At 49.1% G+C, this 18,641-nt stretch overlaps 2 protein-coding genes across 3 annotated transcripts; one reads left to right on the forward strand and one right to left on the reverse strand.

Moving 5' to 3' along the window:
- The first annotated feature begins 342 nt into the window (after window positions 1-342).
- On the forward strand, window positions 343-5,977 carry DAO (D-amino acid oxidase). Of its 2 annotated transcripts, none has more exons than XM_081966344.1 (13): window positions 343-566; window positions 960-1,066; window positions 1,247-1,395; window positions 1,996-2,199; window positions 2,645-2,759; window positions 3,072-3,148; window positions 3,285-3,350; window positions 3,834-3,888; window positions 4,119-4,223; window positions 4,538-4,620; window positions 5,020-5,137; window positions 5,280-5,378; window positions 5,486-5,977. In XM_081966344.1, exons 4-13 carry the CDS (start codon window positions 2,006-2,008, stop codon window positions 5,615-5,617), a joined length of 1,044 nt encoding a protein of 347 aa, XP_081822470.1. In that variant the 5' UTR covers window positions 343-566; window positions 960-1,066; window positions 1,247-1,395; window positions 1,996-2,005; the 3' UTR covers window positions 5,618-5,977. The 2 variants fall into 2 exon arrangements, with proteins under 2 accessions (XP_081822470.1, XP_081822469.1); XM_081966343.1 differs by having other exon boundaries at window positions 1,356-1,395.
- A 1,030-nt stretch (window positions 5,978-7,007) lies between these two features.
- On the reverse strand, window positions 7,008-18,395 carry SVOP (SV2 related protein). Its single transcript, XM_081966332.1, has 16 exons — window positions 18,254-18,395; window positions 15,527-15,687; window positions 15,302-15,387; window positions 14,921-15,019; window positions 14,126-14,197; window positions 13,760-13,884; window positions 13,027-13,090; window positions 12,626-12,751; window positions 12,267-12,395; window positions 11,790-11,863; window positions 11,128-11,204; window positions 10,280-10,387; window positions 9,428-9,539; window positions 9,253-9,334; window positions 9,029-9,118; window positions 7,008-8,760 (listed from the first exon to the last, which is right to left on the reverse strand). Exons 1-16 carry the CDS (start codon window positions 18,286-18,288, stop codon window positions 8,569-8,571), a joined length of 1,632 nt encoding a protein of 543 aa, XP_081822458.1. The 5' UTR covers window positions 18,289-18,395; the 3' UTR covers window positions 7,008-8,568.
- Between the last annotated feature and the right edge of the window lie 246 nt (window positions 18,396-18,641).

Below are 18,641 nucleotides of genomic sequence, written 5' to 3' on the forward strand. Positions count from 1 at the left end.
AAGGAAGGAAGGAAGGAAGGAAGGAAGGAAGGAAGGAAGGAAGGAAGGAAGGAAGGAAGGAAGGAAGGAAGGAAGGAAGGAAGGAAGGAAAAAGAGAGGAAGGAAGGAAGGAAGGAAGGGGATGGAAAAAGAAAGAGAAGAGGAAGGAAGGAAAAAGAAGGAAGGAAGCAAGGAAAAAGAGAAGGAGAAGGAAGGAAGGATGGAAAAAGAGAGGAAGGAAGGAAAAAGAGAGGAAGGAAGGAAGGGGATGGAAAAAGAGAAGAGGAAGGAAGGAAGGCCCCAGTGGCCTTATTTCCCTGTTTGGTTTCAGGAGAAATGCCCTCAGTCCTTTCCCCCCCCCCCTCCCAGTGATGCTTGGTGGAGGTAGAAGGCAGGCGACTGGTTCCCCCTTTCCAGGGTGCTGAGAGCTCCCTAAATCCTTGACTGCAAAATGCGGGGTCCCTGCAGTTCTCCCATGTGGGGATTGTCCCCACAGCTGCACAGTAGGGCGCTTGCAAGAAATATGGGGCAGAGGAGTGCAAATTTCACCAGCAGCCCCCATCTCCAGAAGGAGAGCACTCAGCAGGGTAAGGAAAGGGACGGATAATAGTGCCCATAATCCACAGTAGGGCAGTAACACATCTGGCTCTAGATTGCCATTGGAGCCTCTGTTATTTGGAGCAATGAGACACAAGGAAGATCTGGGGGGAGTTTCCCCAGATGTAAATGAGGTGCAGACGAGAAGTTGTGGGGGGGGATAATCAGCGGAGATAATTATTGGGGATTATTCACTAGATATGAGAGCATCGATTCAAGATTGGTGGAAGAAAATTGACCAGATGATATCCAGTAGGGGGGCCTGGGGGAGAGGAACCTTTGCTAGATACGGAGGCCTGGCCAATTCTGACTTGGGTTTGGGGAGCATCTTTTAGGGTGTCCCATCAGAGCTTTCTAGGAGAATTCTTCTCTTCGTCTTGCAGTTGTAAACCGAGGAAGTTAGCTGAGCTCTGAACATTCCTGTCCATCTCAGCTCAAAGAGAGTCCAGCGACGGTCACATCAGACCAACCATGGATGGTGGCAGACTAAGTAAGAACTTAGTTCGCTTTACTTTGCGTTGAGGACACTTTTGTGCAGAGAAGTTCCGAAAGGAAGCAGAGCCTGTGCTGGACGCAAGAGGTCACTCCTGATCAGGAAAGCCGCCTCTGGTGGGCCTGGCCAGGGCCTCTGAGTTATGCCTTGCTTCTCTCTGTCCCCCCCCCCCCCAAGGTTTTTTGGCACAGGAGACACCTAAGCTCCACCTTACGGCCTCGTTACCCTGCTGGAGGGACCTTTGGCCAATGCATCAACTCACTCCCAGTTTTCTTCCTGCCAACAGCTTGTGTTAGAAGACTTTCCTGGGCCTGTGAATTGCCACGGTGAGAAGATTCCGTCTCTCATTTGGCTTCCTTGGGGCTGTGAGAATGAAATTAGGACAAAGCAGTTGGGGGGAGGGGGGAATGTAGCTACCTGGGAGTTGTGGTCTTGCAGAAAATAGACTCTGGAGATTTTGCAGAGAGAGAGGAGCTGGCCTGCCGGACTGAGAGATTTTGCTGAGATTGGTCTAAGTCCAGCTTTTTTTCACAAGTGAGGCTTGGCAGCTCTTAAAAAGAGTTTCAATCTTTTGCATTTATTGCAAATCGTTACAGAAAGAGCATGTATTGAAGGGGAGGGGGACTGCAGGGTGGGGTTTTCCTCCCCCTGAAAACTTAGAGCAGGAGTGGGCAACCGGCTGTGTCCAGGGGGAATCACCCCAGCCCAGAATTCTGCCCCCTGGCTTGGCATGGACACCAGTGTGGGATTGGAGGGACTGATTTGCAGCAGTTGTGGGAGGGGGCGGGGAGGCTGGAGACATCCGAGGGGCAAAAAAATGCCCAGGACCCATTTTGCACCCCCAGAAGAGAGAAAAAATGATATTTTTCTTTGAGATTTGTTGTTTTTAGGGGGTGCAAGATGGTCTCCCTTTTTGCCCCGTCCAGACTCTTGGTCATGCGTGTCGCCGTGATTGGAGCTGGGGTGATAGGTCTGTCCACAGCCCTTTGCATCCACGACCGATATCACTCCGTTGACCAGCCGCTGCAGGTGGAGATCTACGCGGATGAATTCTGCCCCGGCACCACCAGCAGTGGGGCTGCCGGCCTTTGGCAGCCCTACCTGTATGACAAAGGAAACACCCAGGAAACGTAAGAGCCAGCGCTCAGCTCCCCTTGCGAGGGCCCCCTGCGCCTTTCAGGTGACCAGGGGCTGAAGCCCCCCCCCTGAACATGCTGGCTAAGGAATTCTGGGAGTTGAAGTCCATCCATCTTCAAGGGGCAGAGGGTCAAAGCCTTCCTTGTTTTTCAAGGATTCCTCGGTGAAAAGTAAAGTGTTCAGTGAGTTAAATGTGAAGGGAAACATAAACAAGGTACGTTTCCCCCCCCCCCTTCTGTCCTAGTAAAAAAATCTGCTGATGGAGGAGAATCTGTGCCAACCTTCACACGTGGTTCCTCCTCTGAAACCATTGCCCCAGATACATCTCAGGCATTCCCCTTCTGCAACTTTTCTAGCTGTCAACAGTTTTTCTCTTGCAATGTCCTGGAGTTCAAATTTGAAGGCAGTCGCCTCATCCTCTCTTATTTGCTATTGCAGGATCTGGAACAAAGAGACTTTTGATTATCTGCTCCGACATGTTAATTCACCGGAAGCCAAGGAGATGGGGCTGTTTCTGCTCTCTGGATACAACCTCTTCACACGACCAGTTCCCGTAAGTGGTTGGCTTAAAAGCACCTGAGCTGTTTCCTCAGGGCAAGCTGTTTCCTCTTTGGAAGGCTGGTGTTATGGGACTCACCTGGAGTTTTGCTTTTGAGGATTTCCGATCCCTTCTTCCTTCCCACCTTGTAATGCAAGGAGCAAAGAGGTTTCCAATTGGTGGGAAAATACATTCGGGAGTGTTGCCGTCAGGGACTTCTTGATGGTGGGGGCGCGTGGCCAAGACTTCTGGTTCAAGACTTACTTATTTTGCATTTGTGTAAGATTCTTTTTCTCCCTCGTCTTACCTCGGTGTCTTTCCCTGAAGGATCCATCATGGAAACATATTGTCTTGGGATTCAGGAAACTGTCCCAGAGGGAGCTTGAGCTGTTCCCCAGCTACAGGTATTAGGCGGCCTCTCCTCCTGCACTGGGCACCTGTGTTTCTCAACCTGGGCTGTTTGAAGATGGGTGGAGTTCAACTCCCAGAATTTGCATCCCTGTTTTTTTTTCTTTTGGTCTTCTTTTTCCCTAATTTCAGCTTCGGCTGGTTCAACACGGCCCTGATCTTGGAGGGCAAAATCTATCTCACTTGGCTTACCAACCAGTACGTATGAGTTTCCTTTTTCTTGCTGTCTACCTTTGGAGCTCTCTGAGTTTTAGGTACCATATTTTTCGGACTGTAAGACGCACCGGAGTATAAGATGCACCATGATTTTTACCCTCTTTTGGGAGGAAAAAAGGTCAGTCTTATACTCTGAAACATACGGTAGTATGGATTTTACTCTCATAGTGTAAAAGTCCCAGTGGTTGGCTGGGAAAGCTGGTTGGGGCCTTGGATTAAATCTTTAGTCCACGTGGTGGCCTTGAAAGACAAATTGGAACCCTTGTCATTCAGCTAATAATGACTGGCTAACCTCAACTTCCCTAGTCAGAGATGCTAATATTGTGAAGAAACTAGTTGTGTGGATGGAGAAAAGGAAGAACAGTTGCCTTCAAGCCCTGCTGTCCCATTTAGTCCCAAAACCCCAGAGCCAACAGGCATGTATGTCGAATTCTCATTCTGACAACCCTCCATTGCTCTCCAAAGGTTGACCTCACGGAAGGTCCAATTCTTCCATCGGAAAATCAAGTCCTTCCAGGAGGTGAGTTGGGATGGATGTAGAGCTGGCCCAGAAGGGTGGAAATTGAAATCCCGAACACCCGGAGGGCACCAAGTTGAGAAGGTCACTCTAGGCCAGTGTTTCTCAGCTTGGCCAACTTCAAGATGCGTGGACCTCAGTTTGGGAAACACCACTCTGGACAGACAGGGGGAGGGGTCTTGTATTCCTCCAAAACAAGTTGGAGAATGAATCCACTTACTCTCTTCGGTTAGCTGACCGCTGAAGGGGTGGAAGTGGTGGTCAATTGTACTGGGATTCGTGCCGGAGAGCTACAGACTGACCCTGAGCTGCGTCCAGGCCGAGGACAGATCATCAAGGTGAGGCCTGGGGGAGTTGGGTCGACAGCGCCGGTGGAGGGACGCTGTGACTTGGCCTAGTAGTGGGACAGCACACTTGGACGCTGAGGAAGGCCGGTCTCAACCTTCACAGAAGGCCCTCTAGAGACAAGCAGGGAGGGAGAGGTGGGTGTTGTTTGCTGGACAGAGATGGGCAGTTGTTTAAATAAATAGATATAACCTTCTTGGTGACCAGCTGCTTGTCACAAGAGGCCAGGAGAAAGCAGAGGAATTGTTTCTGCACCAGCTCCCCATCTGGCTCCTTCCTGACCTTCCTGCTTATCCTGGATCTCTAGGTTGAGGCCCCCTGGGTGAAGCATTTCATCATCACCCATGACATTGACGCTGGGATCTACAGGGAGCCCTACATCATCCCCGGGTAAGGAAAAGGCAGTGGAGCGTGGCAGAATGATCAAGGTGGATCCAACTAAGTGGGACGTCAAGAGACATTCCAGCTGCATCTCCTGGGATCAGGTCTTCTCCTTCTATTGGAATCCGATAATCCGGTATTCTTAAGATTGAAGGGAGGTTCCCACCCTCTTCTGCTGGTATCCTTCTGTGAGAAGGGAACGCAGTTGACCCCCAGCTGCCTCTCACTTGGTGGCTTCCAGGGGCTGGGACTGGACCGCGGTGGCTCAGGATGCATGCAGGATCACCATGCAGGAGGAGAGCTGCAACCTAACCCACCTGGAGGATGAGAGACCGGGGTGGGAGGGGGCCAGGTCCTGATTTAAAATCCTTCAAGATTGACTGCTCCTCTTTCCTCTGTTCTTTGCAGGAGCCGCACGGTGACCCTGGGGGGTATATTTCAGCTGGGGAACTGGAGTACAGAGAACAACCCAGAGGACCGTAAGACAATCTGGGACGGATGCTGCAAGTTGATGCCCAGCCTCCAGGTAGATCAGCCTATCCGAGATGGGCCAAGGCTCTTGTGAGAAACACCTGCATTCTCCCCATTTCCCTAGCCAGAGAAGGAAGTCCCTGTGGCAGCGGAAGCATTGGGGCCTGAGAATAAGCTGCTGAATGTAATCCTTCCAGGAAGCCAAGGTAGTCGAAGAATGGAGCGGTTTGCGCCCATCGCGCCCTGCAGTCCGGCTGGAACACGAGACCATTCGTCACGGGACGGTCCAATCGGAGGTAGCCATTTTTCTGAATGAAAAGGATTCTAGCAGACATCATAGATTCAGAATCCTGCATCTCTTCGGCTTCTGTGCTTTGAAGTTCCCGTTCCCTTTCTCTTTCAGGTGATTCACAATTATGGCCACGGAGGGTTTGGGCTCACCATTCACTGGGGGTGCGCCATGGAAGCAGCCAAACTCTTTGGGAAGATCTTAGAAGGCCAGAAGTTGACCAAGCCACCTCGGGCAAATCTCTGAACAAGTGCAAAGGTGTCGGGAACCCTTCTGTGTGTAGGTCTAACTTTTTCCCCCTTCCGTCTTACAAAGGGGAGCTAATTTTGTCAAATTTGGGGGTCTGGTTCCTTAAGAGTATTTATAACGGGAGCCCCCACCTTGGCTGTGTATACAAAGTAAATAAGACAGCCGTTTGGGACTGGTGAGGTGTTCCAAGATTTGTTCCCGCTTTTCTTTCAACTTGATTTAGGTTTTTGGTACAAAACAAAAACAAAAATGTCCCAAATGTTGATGGAACAACATGGGAAGCTGCAGATGGAAAATTTGTAAGATCAACAATTGCGTGGATTCCCAAGTCTAAGTACAGATAAACCTCAAACTTTCCACATGGCTGCTGGGTTTTATTCATAGGGAGCCAATGAACAAATGTGTTCAAGCAGAGGGCAAGCCATCATCTGAAAAGAGTTCATGTTGGATTATTTCTCTAAGTAAGAGGCCGGTCCTCCTCCTGCTCTGTGGGTTCATACAACTTTCTCTAACACTTTTTCTTCTCCAGTCACAGCTACATCTGCTTCTCGATCTATATTCTCTTTGCTTCTGGTCTCTAGTGGAGTTCTCCTCTGTTAAAACTTACAAAATACTTTGAAAGCAGGTTTGACTGAGCCTTTATTTATGTTTACTTAATTACTTTCTTAGCTAACCTCTTTTTTTAGTTCTTACAAAAATATGAGGGTGACTCCAGTAAGCTCATTACTTAGAATGAGATTGTCCATCTCAATGAATTCCGTCCATCTCCAGCTGCTTTTCATGGGTTCTAGCTCTTCATTCTGGACTTTGCAGCTCCAGCTGCAACTTTCCAGAAAAGGAACCGAGAAGACACTCCCCTAAGGGTACTAGAGCCGTGGTGAGTTTTCAGCCTGATGGCTGCTTTGGATGGACGCAATTCCTACTTTTGAGGGAGTGAGAATGCCATAATCCTCCTCCTTATGGAAAAACTACTCGTTTATTCAACATAAAATATCCAGGGTGGAATTGCACTGCCTAATGGTGTGTAATTGACGGAGACGGATGAAAATATAGTACAAGAAGCCCAGCATACAGAAATCGTCACGCGTCACAGTTAGAAACTGTACATCCGAACATAGCAGAGACTGAAATAACACCACTCTGCCCCAAACAAATAGAAACACCATTCCACACAGCATATACAGCGAGCTCTCCCCAAAGCTTTGCCAGTTAAGGAACTGGAGTCCCACCAAGAGTCCCAAACACCACAACTCAAGTGTCAAATGGCATTGTTGCTTCTTCTTTTTTTTAATGAACACACCCACAGACCTTGGTATGTTTAGAGCCCTATCTTCCTTACATACGTTGGTGAATTTCTGGTATTAAAATGCTCCTCGGAGATGAGGAGGCCAAAACGTATTGTCAAAAAGGGAAAAAAAAATGACAGCGCAGATTTCCAGGCTCAACAATCGGAAGCTTGCAAAATCGGTTTGCATCGTCAGGGAAAAACCTAATCCATTTAAATAGCCTGTGATTGGGTTTGGAAGAGACCACCTCTCTTTTGATCGTCATCATTTTTGTGTCGGCATGGAGCTGGTTTATCTGTTCAAGTGATTTGCACAAGGAACAGAACTTGCCTACAGTTTTAAGTAGCAGTTGCTAAAGGTTCCATGCCCCAGAAAGCCATTCAGACCCACCAAAAGAGAACGGAACTCTTTAGAGGTCAAGCGTGAGAGGTGGCACAATGGAACCATCTTAGTAGAAGCCACTGAGCCCTAAGCATGTCAGAAGTTGCCCCCATGAGCCTCCGGCACACCTGCACACAACACACATCGTAGCTATGACAGTGCCGCCTCCTTAGATACTCCCCGAGGCTTCCCAGTCCACAGGTTGTTTTTTTTCCCCCGTAGCTGAGCCACCCAAGGACTGCTAGGCATGGTGGAGAAGAAGAGAGCGAGAAAGGAGGAGGAAGGCCTAGAAACAGGGTCCTCTTCCTGACAGAAAGAAGAGGGGGAGGACCACCACTGGGGCATGGGCCCATCCTTAAGCCCCTCTGTTGGGGAACGCGGATATGAACCCATCACCCTTATGAGTTGCATGAAGAAGTGATCTAGTTTGACCTGACAGAATCTGCTCCCTTCCATTTTGCTAAATTCAAGAGAGGATTTTTTCCTGTAATGACCTCGCCATGCACCATTTGCTAAACTTACAGACTTCTCCCTCCTCTACTTGCCTCCTGAGAAAAACGCTTCAGTCCCTGGGTCCCCTGGGTGGACATTTCCTGCGGCACAACTCTCCTTTGGAAATGGGGCAGTCCTAACCGAATGCCGTGTTTCCAAATTTCCTTTTTTTGCAGGATTGACTTCAATACCCAAGGAAGTTCTCTCCAGTGGTGAGAGGAACAGCATTTACCCGAATGCCTGTCCACCTTCACAATCCCAGTTGCCAAGGAGATTCAGCTAAATTAGCGGTTTGTGGGCCTTGACACTTCAGGGTGATAGAAAGAGTGCAAGGCTGCTGATCAATTCACAAGCGCCTTTGAGCTACTCTAGGCGTGAGTACACATACATGTGGCCCCTTTTGCTTCTCAGGGTTGAAGACATGAGATGTCCTGTGAAGAATGGAGTCCTTGAAGGCATGGTAACTGCTTAGTGTGAGATGGAGAAGTTCCCTTGGCAACCAGAACAAAACTTGGTTCTCTTCTTGTTTATGTCCACCGTGAAAAACGTTGTAGAAATTTGGGGCTAGATCTTTCCATGGTGATATCACATTCCTCTTCAATGCACACAAACACACAAACACACTTTCATCTCCCAGATGGAATGCCTCTCCTTGCACATGGGGGTGGTGAAGATGCAAGCAACAAAGGATCCAGGACAGATTGACCATCCCTTCTTTGGGCCAAGGATGGTAGTGAGATATTGCACTTCTCGGGTGTTGGGAGTGTTGACTTCCTCCAGGTGGGGCAATCACCCCTGGGAGCCAGAGTTCGATTGGGGGACCCCACGCCCAAACATCTCCTGCCCCCACTCCTTGTGGGTGGACTCCTGAAGGCCGCGGCCTCTGGTTTCGATGGGAAGCAAGCAGGAGGCCAAAGCTGCCAAGATGCAGCACCCGCTGTAAACGATCAGCGTCAAATAGACTGAAGACTCCAGCATCACCTGGAAACGGAGGTAGAAAATGATCAGCAGAGAATGAGGTTCTTGCCAGGATTCGGACAAAAAAGTGCCCTCCAGGCTTGGTCAAATCTACAAACCTCCCAACCGAGAGGGTTGTAGCAAATCTAGCATGAAGATCCAGGTTCTGCCACTGTATTGCTAGAGTTTCCCTTCAGAAGTCTCCAGAAGCCCTGATTCACTGGGATGTCCCAGGACAGGACTGGGTCAAGGTCAAGCCCTGAGTTGCTGCTAGGAGGCGTCCTTGCTTTACCTGGGCAATGAAGGGTGTGATGAGGGCACCAACTCTGGCCACTCCGCTGCATGTCCCCAGGCCCAGGGCACGGGTAGCGGTTGGGTAGACCTGTTGAGAAAGCCATGACCGCCTTGAGGCTCCCTGCCCACCCTTTAGCTTGCTGCCGTTGCTGGCGGTCACTTGGCCACACCCTCTTCCGAGGGAGCTCCAACACCGCTCTCAGCTGGAGAAGAGGTGCTTACCTCAGGGGTGTAAACATACGCAGCCTGGAATCCTCCCGAAATAAAAGCCCTGGCGATGAAGAGCAGCACGGTGAGAACCTTCCTGTATCAAGAGAGGGGGGCTTGTTTTCAGAGACCCTGCAGCCCCGTGGAGGAACCTCAATGGGGCGGGTCTTCTCTGGATCCCCCGACTCACCTTCCAACACAGAGGAAGAGCAAGAGGCTGCAGAAGGCAAAGACCAGGAAGGAGAGCGCCATCGTCTTCTTGCGGCCGATCCGGTCAATCACCCACAAGGTCACAAGAACCCCTGGAGGAGAAGGAGAAGCAGGAGAGGATCCTTCAGGCCATTTCACCACCACCACCACCACCAGGGTCTGGGTACGAGGGTGAAGCCTTCCAGGTTGCAAGAGAAATGGAGTCGACTTCCCCACGGGAGCGTCTGGCCAGCCACTGGTTCCAGGTTGGGGGGTTATCAACTTTTCTGAACTTGCTGGCCAAGTCAGGTCAAAGGACATCTTATCTTCCCCAGGAGCCTTTTCTAAGAACAGAATTTGTATGGACTGCCCACGTCTCCAGGGTGACAGCACTACATTAGATGGTTTCCCTAACGTCAAAGGAAGATCTCTCATTTCTCCTGGCAAGCTCTCCTCAAAAGACTTAGGGGTGATCTGGGAGAGCGCAGTGGGGGCCTCAAGACCATAAGCCCCATTTCAATAGAAACGGGGTGAACCAACGTCTCTCTTTGAAGGAAAATTCCAGAGGCCAATATTTATTCTTAAATTGTGTTTAGCATCTTGGGTAATGCAGATAAATCTTAAAAATATGTTGGCAGCACCTGTCAGTTTTAATCGGGCAAGCGATGGGGGGCCAGGGACCCATTGGATTCATATCTCAGCGCTTCCTTCCCAACCACCATGGGGCCAAAAGGACGAAGAGGAGGGTCAGAATAACTCAACGCAAGCTCCTCCTCCTGGTATCGTGCCACCTCTTGCCCCTCCCCCAGTTGCAGACCCCCATGGGCGCCCCTTCCCCCTTCCAAAGGTCTACCTGGGAACTCGGAGAGGGTAGTCCAGAGCAGATCGATGTAGTCCTTTTCCGTCAGAACTTCACACGCCAGGCTGCATTTGGCCTTCACCGTTTTCCTCCTGCTGGACACTTGGATGGAGAAGGAGGAAGAGAGGGAGGTCTTCAGCCCCCACCCTTTGCTGGATAGCCAACCTTGTGCCCTGAGACCCAGTCGTTCTCGTTTGCTCACTGTTGGCAGAATCCCCCTCACTTGACCATCACCAAGTTTGATCCACCAGATGCCCACAGGGTGACCAGCCCACCCAGTACAGATTTTAGGGAACCCCCAGCCCCTGGGAAATGCTCATGCAAGTAGCCCTTCCAGGCATTGAGGGGGGGGGCTTCTGTCCATCCTAGCAGGCCACTGGCTGAATGGACATCTTGTCAATGGTCCTTCTTGACCTCAACTGAGGCACCAGGTAGAAACATCCATTGAACGAATCTTCCCCAATCTGGTGCTGGACAGGACGGGGGGGCATCCGCTTAGTTTAGTGGAAACTTCAGAGATTAACTCTAGGCCAGGCCCTCCATACTTGACGACATTAAGACTTCAACTCCCAGAATTCCTCAGCCAGCTATTAAAACATGGTGGCCTGGACTGGAGAATCAGCTGGGAATCAGAAATAAGGCAGCCAAGAATGGAAAACCGGCAGCTGGTGGAAAGAACAGCATAAAGAGGCGATGCTGCTGGAGGGCAGAATAGATGGCCACTGAGATCCCCACTGAGGGGCCGGGCAACCATGAAACTCCAATGTCTTCCCTCGGAAGAACCCTTTGGCCTGGCCTGAGGGCATCCCGGGCGTATTTTCTCCCCACTCTGTTTGACTCACAGCTGCAAAGGTCCCCTGCTTGGAAGAGCTCCGTGGTCAGCAGGACGAGGCCGTAGTAAGAAAAAGCGTTGGAGAACCTGTGAAGAGCAAAGGGGAAAACCTTCAGAAAATGAGATGCCCTCAAAAGGGAGCATAGAACAACAACGGTGCCGTGGAAAACAACAGCTATCGGCGCCCAAGAGAGAGCTACTACGCCACCCAGTTGCATCTCACAGCAGAGGAATCGAGACTTGCTCTGAGATGGTCCCCAGCTGTTCTTCTTCATCTGTCTCTTGGCAAAGTTATTAAACTCTGATGTAACACACACACACCCTCACCTGGGAGAACTTCAGGAAGCTTTATTGACTTCTTACTGCTGCATGCCTGTTTCTTCACTCAGGCTTTTACTATTTAAAAAGTCTTGGTCAATTTATCAGGTGTACAGTAAATCCTTCCAGCGTTGGTCTGAATGGGCGTCCACAGGACTGCACTGTATGAGGTCATTTGTGCTGAGGGGCCCCTAGACCTACGATTTCTCAAATTACTAGGGTGGACGGAGGGTCCCAAGGGAGCTGCTTGTCAACGGCCAGACCTCCACTCCCTTCAGCCAAATGCCCTGTAGGCCACCAGCCCACCTGGGATGAAGGGTCAAGCCAGATTTCCAGGCAGCATTGCCGTCTTACCAGATAAACCACAGCAGAAGGGTCGTCAGTCTGAATTGTGGCGTGAATAAGTCCCTCATTTTCCCTCGATCTTCCTGTTTGGAAACAAATGTTCGGTGCTGTCTCAACAACAGCATAAAGTCAGGAGCAAAAGTGCAGCTCCAGGTTCTCTCGGGTGAGTCCTGGAACCGGGAAGTCACACAGGCAAGGATTCCAGCTCACCAACCTCTGAGGTTCATGGCATGAGCGAGGAACGCTTTTTAAAAAGTTTGCCAGCAACTGCCAAGTATGAAACGCAAGCCCTGTTTATAGTGACACTGAGTTCAAATGCAGCGCCTGTTTTTTCCCTACTGGGGCCTTTGGATCTACTGCTGGTGGGATGTTTTCTCAGCAGTTTAGAGAAAGGTGGGGAGGTTGAAAAATAGTCAAACCAAACCGGTCCCCATCCTTCCCTCCTCAAGATTTGGGACAGTCATGAAGACCTTCTTCCAAACTCACCTGCCTAGACATAATCAGCTTCCCCAGAGGCATCGGGGTGCCATTTTCTGTTGCAATCCTTTTCAATGTAGCAATGGCCTTTTCTTGGTTCCCGGTTAAGACATCGTATCGAGCACTTTCCGGCAGCCACTGCAGGAGACAAGGAAGGCCGTGAGATGTTGCCCAGCTTCCCCCAACCTGATGCCCAGGCTGAACCTCCTATCTTGTCAAACCTGCCAGCTGGAAGCCAAGTGGGGTGGCAATCCGACACTTCTTGAGGACACGAAGCTGGGGGAGCATCTCTAAGGCTTAGACCATCTAACTACCCAGGAAGGAATGTTATCTCATGTGCAGCCAGGGACCCCAGGAAGAATACGTACAAAACACAAGATGGCAAACAGCATAAGCGGGAGAGCTGAAAGGATGAGCAGCCAACGCCAGCCAAGGGTGGGCATCACAAACACGGCAAGGAGAACTTCAAAGACCGTCCCGATGGCCCAGAAGACCTGTCCATGGAAAGGAGGGGGGGAAAGGAAGGGTTAGTCCAATGGATGAGTTCCACGTCAGCAAAGTAGATTAATTGCCTCGGCTTCTGATGGCCACCACTGGTGGAAAATCTGTTCGGCATGACTTGCTCACATGGCACACTCCCAACCAATGTGGCAGCTTTGGAGGCACAAAGAATGAAACGGGACAGAGATGATGGACCCTGCAGTCTCTACTCCTCCGCTTTTCATTTTGGATTTCTCTGTCATCTGAAATCTGACTCTTCCCCACTCACCTCAATCAGCAATATGCACTTCGCTCTGGATTTCATGGGGAGGAATTCTGCGTATAATGTTACCCTGGAAAGAATACAAATATCAAAGAGGTAGATTGCAGCGTGACAACAATATGGGTCCCGCTATCCAGGAAAACTGTTGACTTTTTTATTGAAGCTCCAGTCAGAATGTTCAAAACAGCCTTATCCTGGTTTGGTAATGCCAGCGGGCGACACCTAGGAGTAGGTCCTTCTCTGTGATGGGCCCAACCCTCTGGAATGACCTCCCCCCAGACATCAGAACCACCACCGACCTCCGCTCCTTCCGTCAAAAATTAAAGACTCACCTGTTTCAATCAGCTGGCCTGGCACTCTCTTAGTTTTGCCTCCTGGGGATATATTTTAATTGGGTTTGGGTATTTTAATTGGGGATGTTTTTTAGGGTTTTCATAGCATATTTATTTCTTGTACAGTCTCATCTCCTCCACCTAAATGTTTAGTATTCAATTGTTTTACATTATTTATATTGTTATTCATGTATTTTATCTGCATTTTATCTGACTGTACACCGCCCCGAGTCCCTTTTTGGGAGAGGGGGCGGTTTAGAAATCCAAATAAATAAATAAATAAATAAATTTGGTGATGGATTCAGAATTGGGGAGCCATGGGAAGATGGCAGCTATTTCAAGCAGGACTCTCCAAAGCCCGGGTTATGTTTGGACAAAGGTGGTGGTGGTGGGGTTATAGTACTTACGACTGAGGGACGCCTCCAATCCCAAAGCCCACCAAGCCCCTCAGGACCAAGATCCAGCTGTAAACTGGTGCAAATCCACTAAGGACTCCGTAGTACAAGGTCCACAGCACGCTGATCTTCAGCCCCTGCGCGGAAGGAAGGAACACCAAGAAAGCAAAGTTTATTGCTCCCAGGACGAAAATCCCAAACTTTCCCCAGGGTGAATATGCAGAATATATAGGGGATAATCCCTGAGCCTGCAAATGGGATTGCAGAGGACTGAGATGGTAGTTCATACATCTGGAAGAATGCTAAGCAGAGTAATGAGGGTTTGGCATTTAATGCAAGGGGACTAGTAAATATCCCAGATGCGTGTGGGAGACTTACGGTTTTTCTGCCATATTGGTCTGAAATATTTCCCCACAGTGTGGAACTAAACATCATTCCCAGGAAAACCACCTGCAAGGAATGGAGAAAATGGATTTGCTGGGTGCCAGCTGAAATGGGGGTTTCCTAAGAAGATGACCTCCTAATGATGAAGGAACAAGATGCTTAGCAAAGAGACATCCCACAGACTCTCGGCACAAGAATTTTACAGAAGCCCTTGCCATGTCTACGGTAAACAAACACAATTTACCGATGTGTTTGAATGTATTCTCCACCCAGCTCTAATGGTCTCCCTCTCGGAGTGTTAAAAATCACAAGAGACAATAAAGGATAGAAGGTAACAGTAAAAGAGAAGGAGAAAGGTAGAAGGATCAGGTAAGTTGGCCACACCTTCAAAAATATCAACGCAACATACTGGGGTGTAGGTAAAATTCATTTATCAGGAGAAACATGACAAACCATTCTTAATCACTCATTCAATTCAATCCCTTATTTGTTCAAATGTATCGATAGTCTCCTATGGGCCCATGGCTTCATGGAATGGAATTACCTGGAGGGAATCACTAGGGTAATTCTATGCATGGGATATAACAAACATTGCCATAACTGTTCTCACTGCCATACATAGGAATGTCTACAGTTTACTTCTAGCACTGCCAAGAATTTTCATGCTCCCTGCTTTATTAAACTTGCTTTCTGAAAATAGTGGGGCTTTTTCCCCCTGTGTTAACATCCCACGGCAACAAGGGGAAACCCCTTAGAGAATACAGGAGGAGCTGTGTGGTATTTTCCTACCGATGTGAGCAACGCAACCTGCCAGGTGGGTAATCGCCACTCACAATGAAGCTGAGGTGCCAAGATGCTCAGAATCATCATTTCCATGGCATCAGCCATCTGGAAGTGAAAAGAGACAATATTATCAACCCTTTGCCAAGGTCCTTCAGAACCGACATGCCCCATGGCCTAGGTCAGGGGTCTCCAAACGTGGAAAATGAAGAAACTTAAAGCTTAAGTCTCAGAATTCCCCAGCCAGCTAAGGGGGTTGAAGTCCACAAGTCTTAAAGTTGCCAAGTTTGGAGACCCCCTATCTAGGTGGACCAGTCAAGGAAAACCCAGCCTTGCTTTGATCTAATACTTCCCAAGAACCCATCAAGATTGGTAGATCCATCTACTTGCCCATGCTAAGCCAGTCAGAACGGAGAGTTTCCACTGGAACTTGCCAAACCCAATTGCTTCCACCACATCTTCCACCATGAAAGTATCTGCAAGGGAGAGAAATATGCCAGGAGACAAGGTGATTTCACCTGTCACAATCCCATTTCCAGGTTGCTTTCATGCACTGGGCTGCCTATGACCACTTTGCTTTTTTTCTCAAGGCCAAGGGCTAAGTGATCTACTCACCATCAGTTGGGTTGGCAAACTCCTTTGGCACAATGCTTCCATCTTCCAACTCTACAGCTTCTAAGTCGGTCTGGACACCCTCAATCTGAACTTCGTGCTCTCCTGACACGGCATCCTCTTCGGATCGGGTGCTTTCTCCTGTCCGACGGAACTTGACAACTCTAGCAAGAATGGAAGAGATTCCATGGAGGTTGGAAGAAACCAGAATCTGCGCGCCTGGCTTAGCACCTCTGTTGGTACCAGACATAAGCTGAGGCCTTCTGCTGGGGAGTCATAGCAAGGTCTATTCTTGTCCGGAAGTCAGATTTGCAGAGAAAGTTTCTATCTTTGTTTGAAGGAAGTTGTGCCAAAGGGCGTCTTAGAAGTGATAGCTCATGAAGTCAAAGAAATATGCAAGCTATTTAATGTTGGAGGATTTTGATTGCTTGCCAGAAACTAAATCTGTTTTCCTGTGCAGATGGCAATGAATCCTGCAAAAGCTACAAGGTCAGTAAGTGCTGGGAATGCAAATATATATCTTGAGATCTCAGACAATGGCACGTTGGCTCCCAGCTGGCTAAATAAATACATTTGACACACATAAATACGATGGGCCTGCTGTGGTTCCTTTGGGGATATTCAGAGATTAAAAAGTATCTCAAAGCGAATATTTCATATTTCTTCAACCAAGAAGCAGAATTTATGTTGCACTGCTAAGTCATAAGCTAGGGGAGCTTTTCGATGGATGAGGTGAGAAATGAGTTATCAGTATTTTGGAAATTTGATAACAACCAGGTTATTGGGTTTGGGTTTGGCTTGGGACAAAGCAGAGGTAATAAGGATAAGCATTACAACGGAAGAGAACAATTGTAGCTCAGGGTTGAACTGTGGACTCTTTGGTGCTCTCTGAACCTGGTGATTTTCTTGCCAATGTTTCATCACCTGACTAGGTAACATCATCAGTGCTAAGGAAAAAACAATGTTTTGTTGCCTGGATTTGAAATCGTCATGGCCACAAATGATTCCATCCTGCTTTTTGAGCGCACCCAGAACCTTGAGCCCCTAAAGGACTGTAGGGCTTTCATGCTTTCCATCCGTGGCTGCTCTTCATGCTTTGCCCATTCATATTTCATCAGCATGAATTATGCAAGAAGCTGACAGACAGACAGACCCCTTTTAGCAACAAGGGAGCTTCCATTTGCAGAATGGAAAAGGGGGGCAAGTGCTTTATGGAGACCCCTGACCAGAAATGTTAAGCTGCACTGACCAGACTGCCACACCTAAAGGACCTTGACGGCTTTGTGGGAATGGTCCCACAAACCATATGCACCTTAATGAAATCTATCCAAAGAAAAGAGGAGTAGTTACGAGGCAGAAATATTAAGTCCATGTTAAATTGCTTACCAATTCCAAATACTCTGGTCATAGGAAGCCCACACTGAGGGTTTCCTGATCAATTTTGTGCCTCCCCCGTGGCCGGCCTGCATAGTCAAGAATCCACCAACCTTATCCATTCTGAAATCTTACAACTGGAGCCCTCCTCACCTCCCTCATTTCACCAAGCAAAGGGGCTGCAGCTGTCACAATCTGGCTTGGCCTACAGAGGGGATCCTGAGTGAAGAAAAGGGTAGGACCGATTCTCAGAACTGAATCAGGCCCTTCTGGTTCTACCTTGAGATTGGGGGGTGTGGAGGAGGAGAGGAGAGGTTTGAGCAGGACAAGATCCTGGTTCCCTGAAAGGGTTAGACTTTAGGAACGGTGCTCTGCTTTCTCCCCACTACAGAAGCTTTCTAAAGACTCTCTCTTTCTGGGATGAAAAGCATCTTTTAGAAAGTAAGACACTTGCCTGCTAGCCTTAACTGAAGGGAGCTGGAATAAAAGGAAACAGAGCCATCCCACGGATGTTGGAGAGGAACTGTGCGTAAATAGGCTGTGCCTAGCAAAGCTCTCGGGCGCCCGAGTTGTCTCCGTGGGATGCATTTGTATGCACTGAAGCACCTCGCAGCTCTGAAAGGAGCTAATTAAGCCAACATGTAAAAGGCTCCTTTGCCCAGAGAATCTTGCAATTTGATCTGTGCCTGATCCACCAGCCGACAGTCAGCAAAATAAAAGGTTATTTCTTTGCAGAGCCAGACTGTCACAAGGAGAAATTCAAATTCCTGCAAATGTGTGGGTGTCTCTGCTCACCACACGTATCTGAGGTGGAAGCATAAACTACCCCCCCCCACCTTTCTGCCTAGCAATGCCACACATATTATCCCAAATCTTGCAAAGCCTTCATCCTCCTCCTCGGATCTCTCTGCAAAACCTGTAGTTGCAGGAAAAAGCAGAGGAATTCCTAGCCACCCCCATTCTTGCAGCATTCAGGAAGAGAAGGAAAAACATGTCCGAAATCTAAGATCTTCAGTTTCCATGATCACAAACATTTTGGCTGGGTCAAAATTCTGAAATTTCCCTTCAGAAAATAACATCTCCTACAAAAGCCGAAGTGTTGATCCTGGGAGAAAGCAAATGATGTTTTGGGCAGGGTCCCCCATGCAAGGACCCTCCAGTTGGTGGGTCTACAACTCTCATCCGTCAGCGATGGCTGGGAAGATCGGAGCGCTCCAGTCCCAGGCCTCTGGAGGGTCCCAGCTGTGAGGGCGGGAAGGGGACCTTGCAAGCAAGGAATTCGGTGCAAGGCACAACAGGGTTCTTTGCAAGACCTCTCAAGGAGCTGGGGCGCTCTCCCCACCCCGGGTTACTTACGGCAGTTGCCTTAGCTGGAACAAATCTTCCTCCATTGCAAAGGTGTGGCTGGAGGTCTCATCGCTCTTACATGGTGGGGAGAAGCAGGTGATTTCAGGAGGTTGCCTAGTAGGACAGCTCCCGTTGCAACCAGCCAGCCTGCGCGATGCAAATCCAGAAGGAGGAGGCGAGTTCTGTAATAGCAGCAGCGGGGGAGGGAGGGGGGCAGCCTTGAAATCCTCCCCTTTTTCTTGCTGCCTGCTCTCAGTTCGCTTTGCTGGCTGCAGGGCAATCTTCCATCAGGCAGGGATTATTAGAGGAAAACCTAGAGTTCTTGGGGGCAAAACACCCCAATCTAATACTGGTGCCCCGGTGGGGTGAAAGAGATCCACAAGATGGACCCAGCTCT

The sequence above is a fragment of the Natrix helvetica genome (assembly GCF_964273705.1).
Source record: "Natrix helvetica genome assembly, chromosome: 14".
Classification (NCBI taxonomy): Eukaryota; Metazoa; Chordata; class Lepidosauria; order Squamata; family Natricidae; genus Natrix; species Natrix helvetica.